This window comes from Antechinus flavipes, chromosome 1, assembly GCF_016432865.1.
Source record: "Antechinus flavipes isolate AdamAnt ecotype Samford, QLD, Australia chromosome 1, AdamAnt_v2, whole genome shotgun sequence".
Classification (NCBI taxonomy): Eukaryota; Metazoa; Chordata; class Mammalia; order Dasyuromorphia; family Dasyuridae; genus Antechinus; species Antechinus flavipes.
The window spans coordinates 465303554-465314408 of record NC_067398.1 but is presented as its reverse complement, the minus strand read 5'-3'; the positions used below and the strand labels follow the sequence as shown (position 1 = coordinate 465314408).

Here is a 10855-nt window from a genome sequence, read left to right as displayed (position 1 = left end):
AAAAACTAGTCAAATTTTTAAAGCTGTATTTGATTCTTGGTATTCTTATGTGTCATTAGAGTAGATTATTATGTAATGTTTCCATTGACTGTTTTAACCTTTAAATAGTTTAATTATTTTCTTTAACCATAGGAATAGAACATACGGTTAGTATCTAGCAACTTATGTCAGCTATGTACAAAAGCCAAAATTGGGGCAAGTTTTGACTTGCTTGTTTGCAATTTCTCTTTAAGAATCTAATGCCCTATGAGGAGTTAGCTTCTAAGTATGGTGTGCCTCTGAATGGAAATATTCTCCAAAGTAATGACATCAAGATAAAACCAAGATAAAAAGCTGGCATCATTATGTTTGACAGAGCATATACAGTACTTATACTGAAATTGAAATGATCATAACTAACCTCATGGAAAAATGCAAACACTCAAAGGTTGTATGAAAAGATACATAAATCAAATTTGCCAAGTAATTCTAATGCAGTTTTTTGGACGTAAATTCCCTTGCAGAATACTCATCAGCCACATTTTCATCTGAATGCTTGCTTGATGGCAAGAGTGATGATGATTAAAGTATGAGACACTGGCAAAACTTCTTCATTTCTGCCAAAATATAAAAACCAAACCTTTAGGCCAAAATGTTAAAAATAGTCTCTTTGGAGGAGGGTTTAGGGGGAGGGAAAGGATGAAACCATGTGTATAAATGAAACTAATAGGTTTTATCTAAACCATCTGTTGGTGTGGAGGAATTGAAATGGGAAGTCACGTAGGAAAACCCTTAGAGACTTCTGATAACCATACATTGAAAAGAAAATAAAAAAGGGACAAAATAAGGTATCTTTCTTTCCCCTCTCATTTATTTGGGTACTAACAGAGTGATCATCAAAATATACGCATGAGTTAATTCACTTTCTGTCACAGACACTTGGCTTATGGGGCCATTACTTTGTGATTATAGTAGTTATGAGACTGCAAAACCAGAATTATTTCAGGAAGTTGATAAGTGATGTAGACTGAATGGATTTTTTCTCTTGTCACCCTCAGACTATGATTTCTTTAAGAAATAGAGACTATCTTTTGCCTTTCTTCATATCCCTAGTGTTTATCATGGTGTCTAGGACATGTCTTTATTTTTCAGTTGTTTTTTAGAAATGCCCAATTCTTTGTGACACTTTGGGGTTTTCTTGGCAGAAATGCTGGAGTGGTTTGCCATTTCCTTCTCCAGTTCATTTTACAGAAGAAGAAAATGAGACAAAAGTGACTTGCCCAAGATCACATAGCTTATAAGTATCTGAGAGTAGATTTAAACTGAGGAAAATGAGTCTTCCTGACTCTAGTCCAGTAACCTATTCACTGTGCTGCCTCATTGCCCTTGGAGACTATACACTATGTCTGTGACATGCTAGACACTTTATAAAATGCCTTTTGACTAATTGACACAACATACATATACTTCAAAACTTAAAACAACCCCTAGGAACGAACAGTTGCAAAGTCCTGTCACTTTTATTATGCTGGTTTCTTTAAACCACACTTTAAACCAGGTGTTAGAAAGTGACCCAACTTAGCAATTAGGAAAAGGTGTTTTGTAAGTGTATGTATTTTGTAATATTGTCCGGAAACTACAGTTTCATTTAGATGTCTTCCTTTCTGTTTGTCTGAAACTCTAGATGAGACCAGATTTAAGTTTCTGTGGTTCTTCTTGATAAAGCAAAACATTCCACCATGCCCCAGAGAGAAGACTCTATGTTATGATTCAAGACTTGATCAATGTTAGAAGGTATCGGTTGCAAGAATATATCTGTCAGTGACTACTTATTGCTGCCCATCAAGGTTGAACTTAAAATCAGGAAGAACTACATTCAAATTTGATCTCTAACAATAGCTTTGTGACTGTGGGCAAGTCACTTAAGGCTCCTGAGACTCAGAGGCCATGACTTATATAAAGGGAAGATGATACTCTTAGATATTTTTAGATTTTAGTTACCTATTAGATTTGTTATGAGAATCAAGTGAGAAAGTATCAAAATGTTTTGCAAACCTCAAAGCACAATGCCATCTAGCATTATTATTTTTGTTGTTGTGATTGTTATTGTGTAATAACAATAAGACCTCAGCATCCTTACCCAGTGCTTTAGATCCCCAGAGGAACCTTGCCTCTATTGGAATGTGATTGGGAAGCTAAAGAGTGCAATATTTTGTTTCTATCCTCATTTATTGTTATCTCCTGCTTTTGAATAGTAACAGCAGGGTACTTGATGAACAAATCTTTTGAATTCTTCACCTGATGCTTTCAGAAATCCTTTTTGTGACCTTGTAATATATACAATCCTGTCACTTCTACACAACTCAGTTTACTCATCTGAATAATCATAGAATCACAGGGTAATGGGGGATGACCAGACCTCAGAGGGGTGCTGTGAAAACTCAATAACATTTGTGAAGTACTTTGCTGGCAGGCATTGTAAACATACAGCTGAGATTTCCTCCACTTTCTCTCTGATTCCACTATTAAGATGGGAAAAAAAGATTGAGACTCTTTGGAGCAAAAGGTGAAACACATCCATTTAAACTAGTGGTTTCAAAACAAAATGAGAATGTAATATGAACCTTGAGATTAGGGTTACCCCTTGGTCTGGAGACGGGATTTTGCAAAATATCAGGAGAAGATATCCAGGTGACCAAGCTAAAGTTAGGCAGAGTTGTGGGGGAGGCCACAATACTAATATTGCCTTGACTGAAAAAAGGCAGTAAATTTCCTAAGCACGCTCTTCCTCATTACTTCCCCCTCCTAAAATCTGTAGTTTTCTTCAAAGTTCACCTCATATCATATCATTTTCTATCTTAGGCCCTTTTTTAGTCTCACTAATTCCTAGAGCTTTCTCTTTTTCTATAAATTACATTACATTTACTTTGCATATATTCGATATTATTTATGAGTAAATGTTTCTTTCTATAAAATCTAAACTCCTTGAGGACAGGGACTGTATCATTTTTTTCCTTTGTATATCTGGAGCTCAGCACAGAGCATGGCACATACAAGATATAATTAATGTTTGTTGCTTAAGGAAGTGTCTAATATTTCTTATGACAGGAAAAATGTGATTTATAAACATATGATTAATTTTTATACAGATTATTTGACTTAGTTATCGATATTACTAAGAATTACTAGGAAGCAGGGAATTTGACAAGTATCTATACAATGGATCCTAGACCAGAGTCTTGGGTGCTATTCTGAATAGTGAATCTCTTTATCTTTAAAATTGGGTCAGATTAATGAGGACAATTTGTCACCTCTCTATATCTCTGGAATATGTCTAAGATTAAGGAAATAAAACTCTTTTGGACCTTCAGCATCAAGGAATAAATATAGTAAGCTTCCATGCACTACTGAAATTTCTTGATTTGATACTGCTGCAAAGACCCTAACAATAACTATGAACTTATAAATAATGGCATTTGGATTACTCTGACTTGGCTTCTGAAAAAAAATTCAATGTCTATTCAAGAAATAAGAACTCTAAACTCACAAACTTCTTTGGATGAACAATTATATTTTATGGATTGCCCACTAAGCTCATTGGCCTAATGGCCCAGAATCTGCTAGCACTGTATGGCTCAACAGTATAACTGTTGTTTTGTTAAGATAGTTTGTATCTGTTCAGGCAATTTCAGTTTGATGATGCTTGAAAAGGTGGGAAAAAGCAGTCATATTGGAAAAGATAATTTGACCTTAATGCTAACTTAGAATTATTTAGAGGTAGATGTTTAACTACATGGGAATATTATTCTTTCCCTTGCCTTTATTATTATGCTTTGATTTGAGGCAATCAGTCTTATTCTGAGACAAAAATCTATTTGCCCCTTTTTATGAACTTGAAACAACCACCCTAGAACAGAGCTCCCATTCTCCAGATCTGTAGTGAATCTGAGTTCTACCCTCTTTTTCTACTGGGTCTTCACTCCAAAGGATCTCTAGATAAAAATTCAGTCCACTTTATAAAGATGAATGGCTCACTCCTGTATTTTGGTCCAACTTTCAACTATGTAGTCTTTATTCAACACTATGGCACACAATGCATTTATATGGCCTGAGGAAATGAAACATTAATTTTGGACTTTGGACGACTCTTACATCTTTGATCATCATTTCTAACCGTTTTCAAAACCTTCTGCCAGCAACAGTTGCAAACTGTGGCTTCTTTGTCTCGGTGAGGTGACTAACAGAAATACCAATCTCTATATGTGGGACATGTTCACCTAACCACCTTCTGGCTTCCGGGATCTGTTATCAGCTAAGCCATCAACCATAAGCTGACATTTCAGTTTTCAGAACCCATTCTCCTCTCACCCCCTACACGCCCCAAAGAAAAGTGACAGGAGGAGAAAAAGACTCATTTGGCAATACTTTGCCATTGCTGTTTGGCCCGGAGAAAGACATTCAAAGTGGTATAAGATTGTTTAGTAACAGCTGGCAAGCACCAGGGTGTGAGCCTGATTTTCAGATATGACAGGCACTTACAGGAATGTTGCCAGATACAGCTGTTTAAAAGCCTTAATAAACAGCAAGTCAATACTAATCTTTGCCAAATTAATCTTTTCCCTGACAGCCCATCAGTGCAATTATGCTTAGGCTTATTGTAAACACACAATTGTCAAATGGTGATGCCCCAATCTTTAAAATACTGTAGTTTTGCATGTAGCCTTTCTTGAGCTTTGAAGGCTTTTTTCCTCTTTAGGTTTGCTAGTTTTTTCCATTTTATTTTTCTAGTCACTTTTCTTTTTGGCTGGCTTCTGATACCAGTGTGAATGAAATTTTACTTTAAAATGTCTATGCTAGCAAGCTGTTAATAAAATGTGAAATAATGACAGTTGTAGGCTCCATGCTGGCTTACATTTGCTAGTAGGTTTCTTTAATTAGGCAGTAGCTATGACAGATGTTGAAATCTAACAAGTCATTGTTCTCAGTTGTCTCCAAGTCAGTAGAATAAGAACTTAATCTTACCTACAATTTAATTTGGCTTGGAATATGTGATGATGAAATGCTCGGCTGTGTAAAAGATGAGATGGCACATTTCATAGCATCTGTCCAAGGAGTCACTGACTCTATGCCCTTGAGGAGGTACCCAAGCCTATGAAGCTTCTCAGGATTCAGTGGTGCCAGGATCAACTCAATTCCTTTCTTTCCACAGTGTTCCTGACTGAGGAGTATTAGTACCTCTTTGATGCTGAGGATTGAAAGTTAGTGTGATGTAGTGGATAGCTAGTCAATTTTTTAATGTGGGAGAGCTGCATGCAAGGTCACACTTCTGACATATGCTGACTGTATGACTTTGAGCAAGACATTTAACTTCTTGGTGCCCCTGCCAGTGCTCTAAGACTATGAATGAGAGAAAAGATGCCAGCATCCATTGATAGAAGGAGTTTCTTTTTCTGGGAGGTTTCTGTATACCTGTGAAATCACAGGTCCAGTCCACTGCTATGTCTGAGATAGGGGCCTGTCTTCTTGTGAGCATCTCTAAAAGCAAAGCATTTTTTCCCATCCCTGGCATAGCATTAGCCTAGTCTTTGAAGGATATCTTACTAAAGTTTATCTTTGTATTACAAAGGACTCTCATTAGCATGTTCCTGACTTTTAAAGCACTTTGCACTTCTCACACATGCATCTTTTCTCGGATTTAATTTAGAATTGTAGCTATGTGTGTGTGTGTAAAATATTTTTCCTGTTAGAATGTAAATTCTCCAAGAGCAGGATTGGATTTGTTCATTTCTGTAGTTCTATTGGTGCCTAGTACAATGTGTTATGCACAATAGTATTGGTTGAATTGTATTTAGTGCCTTTGACTTGTTTTCTGCCATAGGATTTTCTGTTTTGTCCCCTAAACTTTATCTCTAGTACCTAACACTTCTGGTTGTCTAGGATCTTTTTTTTTTTTCTGTGTTCCCTCTGTTCTACTGATGTGAGAGATGTTTTTGCTCTTGCTACCACAAGCAAAATTACTGACATTTTTAATAATATAGCCTGAGGAAACAAGGCCTTAATTACTTTGAAATTTTCTCTCTGTACTCCTCTGCATTGAATCACTCACTTTCTCTGACGTCTCTTCAAGCACTAAATCCTACCGTTCTATGATGATTCCCACAATTTTGGGCTTTAGGGCACAAGGGTCTCATTTTTTCTTCAATCTACAATGACTTCTAGCTAAGTATATAACCCTTCTTCTGGAAGCACCTTTCAAAACTAATAGAACAAGAAGATCTCCAGATATTCAACAGATTCTCTTGCGGTGGATCTATGGGAATATATGTATAAAGATAGCATATGACACAAAAGTATAGTAGGAAAGCTTTTTCTCAAGGCTTACTTCCCTCATTCTCAATATCACAACAAGAATGAAATCATGGACCCACCCTAGAACCAAAACTCTTTATTTGAAGTGTCTATAAATGAGGACGTTGTCTATGTATCTGTGTAATTGGTTTGTTACTTTTCCTTGCAGAGACTCAAAAATAAATACTGAATAAATATTGAATAATAAAATGTTTACAGAAGTCTACCCAGCCAGATATTTACTGAATTCCTTCTTAAGCACAGGATATTGTGCTAGACATGAAGCAATATAAGGAGACAAATATGCCATATTAGGAAGGTCTTATTGCTTAGCAAGGAATGCCAGAGGTGGTCATTCAGAGATAGTGTATTTCAATGAAAATGATAAATGGAGCTTGTGAGGAAAAAAGTTTTGTCCCTGGTGCTGTCAATGTCTGTTTTTAAACCTTAACAAATAGCTGCATCCAGATGTGCTTCACTTTTCTATATTTAAAAAGAGTATAAGAAGACTAGTTTAAAAGAGATTTTTTTGAGGAATAAGAAGGGGGGTCTAGAAAAAGACCAGAACTGTGGCCATAACTGTAAAACAATTTCCAAATCTTGGCTGATGACCTACTTTGTTCTATTAACATTGGACAATCCCAAATTCTACTGTAACAAATAAACAGGGACAATCCTTTGCAAATTTATTAGAATGGAGTTGGAACTGTACTGCAAAATATAATCAACACCCCAAAACATAACGGGGGGGGTCATTTAAATTTGTTTTAAATTTAAAAGGGCATTTAAAAGGTGGTCAATTTAATGCACTGTGGCTTCTGAGACTTGCTTTAAATAATAATAAAAATAAATAATAAAAGTTGCTAGCACATGCACTTTCTCATTACCTCCTTGGGAATTTCTTCTAGGACTTCATAGAACACTCAGGAAATAATTTCACTCAGGAAATTAGACATTTCTTCTAATGTTGGAGTCAAACTAATTGTCTCTGTTTTTCATGAGCACCTTCCAAAGGGTTCAACAGCTATCCCAAGAGATCTAGGATAATAGGAATCTGGCCACTAATGCATCAATTCTTAAATTTGCTTTTAGAAAACTTTTCTTCTACTTCTTCTTTATGAACTGTGGATCTTTTTGGCCATAATTTCCTATTGACTATCTATCCCTCATTAGGCTATTCTCTATCTCTTTAATGCATCAAGATGAAAACAATCCCAGAGAACAACTTTTATCCTTAAATAATGTTAACTAATTTGGTCACTTTGGAAATCATTATTTGACTAACTTTCCATTATTGACTCTTGCTCTGACTTAACATTTGGAAGAACATCAGCATGCTCAACTTGCCCACTACTACACCCCACTTCCCACATTCCCCATCATTATTATTCCTCTTCCTTTTAATTGTTGGCTCTTTTAGTCTATGCTTTTTATGTCTATGTGCTGATGAAGTGCCTCGTTCATGATCATGACTGAATTTGCCAGAGACATGTCCTTAGGAGAATAGCTAGGACTCTCACTTTTATCTCTATTTTGTCATTACTTCTCAAAGTTATCAGGCCCCATGTAGTGAGTCATTTTATCTGAACCAATGGGCTCTTTTCTCTGTCCAGACATGACTCTAGAATGGTGAGACCCATGTATAAATATCTCTTCCTCAGAAAATGTCCCATCCTGATAAAGGCACTTTCTCTAAGTGTTTTTGGGTATGAGGATTTTGGGAGTGGGCAGGAATGGGTAGGAAGAATCAGGGTTAAGCATTTTTCTTTTTCTGCCTGATCAATTCTGATATCCTTTTGGAATTATGCGATTTTTCTTTCAGAGACCAATGGATAATCAAATAGAATCCGGTCACACATGATAAGCATTTTTATTCATGATGTATTTTCTTTTATTTACATTTATGTTTTTACTGTATTTGGTATTGAATTTCAACACTCTTCCTACCCTGGTTGTACACCTGCTCTAGAAAGGCCATAAACAACATAATACTTTCCTGTACAAACTGCCTGTCAAAGTCAAATCGGGTTGTTCTCACTCTAGTAATTACCTTCTCATTTTAGAATTAATGCGACTCAAAATTTTACTTTATCATAATATAATAAATAAAAGACATTAGGTAATTAGTAGTGCTGGTATATTTCTAAAATGCTAAACAGACAAACAATAAGCTGTGAACTCAATCACATGAGTTCTTATACAGTTTCAAGACAGGAAAATTAGAGCTCTCAGCTACAGTCATTTTAATAATCACATTGGATCTGCATTATTTATTAGTTATTACATGCTCAAGTGATTCAAGGTTGTACAATGCCTAAAATCATTCCAAAGCAAGCATACCTTTTGTCTTTTTTATTCTGACTGGATTACACAATGCATATATTTGTATTTAGTTAAATTGCTAAGTTTATTTCACACACTGCATGAAAGAGACATCAGCCATTCCCTTAATTACCAACTAGACTAGCTTCCTGGATACAATCTTCCATAAGGGTCTGTTTTGCTAGAGCTCTTTGATCTAAAAGCCGTGCATATGTCCAGCTAGATTCCAGTAGTCCTCTGTTCTCCTGCAGGTCTCTTGCACCCACGGAATTCCTCTGACAAACATAGGGCTTTTGGAGAGTGAAGAGGCATGTAGTAGTCACAAAGGACAACAAGAACCTCATTCTTTATGATTGACTTTTGCTTCTGAGTTTCTTTTTCTTTCTCCCTGCTGCTTTGGCCACTCATTTTTCATTTTTGGAGGCATTTTAGACGGCTATGTTTCCCTTAACTTCCTTCTTTCCACACCCTTTATCCCCCACCCCACTCCCACCCCTACCCCAACCCTAATTCATTCATTTTCATAAGCTTTCTGAATGTCCATTAAATGTAACTGGAGGAGGCATTTTAGTCAGTTCAGGCTGGTTTTCTCTATTTTGCTTTTCTTTTACTTTAAAATTTTCTTTATTAACTAAAACTGGACTGAGAACCAAGAAGTAACCCTTTTTGGATGGAGGACCCTTTTGTTTGTTTAGTCTTGTGGTTCGTGTGTCTTTTAGGGTAGTTCCCTGTTTCATTGGATTAAGAAGGGAAGTTCTTAAATAGGATCTCTTTTTTCTTTTTTTTTTTGCTTTTTTCTTTTTCTTTTTTTTTTTTTTTTTTTTTTTTTTTTTTTTTGCTTTTACACCAACTAAAGAAATGCAGAAATAAGGATTGGTTATTTTCATTTGCTGCTAAATGAAAAGCAGGTTTGGCTTTATTCATGTCACTGTAAAAACTAAATAATAAAGTATTCACACCAGGTGCGAATATTTTTTTTGCCAGCAAAAGTTAAAACATCAAAGAAACCTCTTTAAAATGCTAACAAATTTACTTACAAACACCTATATTTATTATTTCATAAATAGGCGCAACAGGTTCCATAAAAAAAGATTAAATACAGACACAGTATGAAGAAACAATAATACAGAGCCATATGTAAAGGTTATAATTTAGCTGTTTCCAATCTGTTTCTGCATCTAATAAAATACCAGGTAAGCATTTGGCAGTTTTATACATAAAAGGACTTAAATGACATTTACTAACCATTACACAAAAAGTGATACAAAAAAAGCAATTTTTTTTTTCTGCAGTACAAAATAAATGTGTTTGCGCTTCCCCCAAAATATTTTTTGTCTGATCAATGAGACAAAGCCAATTGGTTTTTAAATTAAAATCATTTGGGAATATTTTTTCTCAAATATTTTGAAAATATAGAACTATTAGTCAGTTGGTTGTTTTTTAAAAATGAAGTAAAAATATGAATGTTTGCCAATTTAACCCCTATTGTGAAATCAATAAACTGGAATGAGCCAGTTTCCAATTACAATTTAGCTACAAAAACATTCACATTTTATACTCTAGGAGAGTGTAACATAGATGCTATTTACAAACTTGCTATGACTGCTACATCAAGCCATTTAAAAAGTCTTTAGTAGTTTCATATAAACACCCATTATGAAAACCAATGGAAAATCCAGGACTTTAATCCGAGACGTCTACAGTTGCTAAGGCAGTTACTATAGCGAAGCACTTCACAACAAAAAACCAACATAAAATCTGAATGGTCCAAGTTTCCCTCAGGGAAGAAGAAAAACAATGTCCGTAAAGTATTTAGAGGGATGGGGATGGGAGAGAGAGAGAGAGAAACAATAAAGAAAGAAGCATGACTATTTTTTTTTTCCCAGGGTGGGTGACCCACAAGCTCAAATAGTCCTAAGTGCTTAGCAACTTGTATTTTCTAATAAATTGCAGAACTGCCTTGATTGCACAAAGCAATCCATGGTGAAAAGACTTCCCTGCATTCCTTCTTGGAAAGAAGAGGCGATCTGATTTTCAGGTAAGGTACAGCGCTTTGTCCCTCTGCATGCTCCTGCATGGGGAAAAAACAAACACATATAAATAGAAGTGGTTATGTTGGCTACACACCCTGGAATGATCAATACAGGGCAGAGAATCTTTACACTCCCTCGATCCTGCCCTCTCCTCCCCCCCTTTTTTTTGGTCT

At 35.7% G+C, this 10855-nt stretch overlaps 1 protein-coding gene across 3 annotated transcripts in view; it reads right to left on the bottom strand.

Moving 5' to 3' along the window:
* Window positions 1-8173: 8173 nt before the first annotated feature.
* Window positions 8174-10855, bottom strand: part of TOX (thymocyte selection associated high mobility group box) — a 352655-nt gene continuing 349973 nt past the window's right edge. For all 3 annotated transcript variants that reach the window (XM_051970153.1, XM_051970152.1, XM_051970154.1), the window contains one exon: window positions 8174-10720. In XM_051970153.1, the coding sequence (XP_051826113.1) occupies window positions 10684-10720 (37 nt within the window). In that variant the 3' untranslated portion in view covers window positions 8174-10683. The remainder of the gene's footprint in view (window positions 10721-10855) is intronic.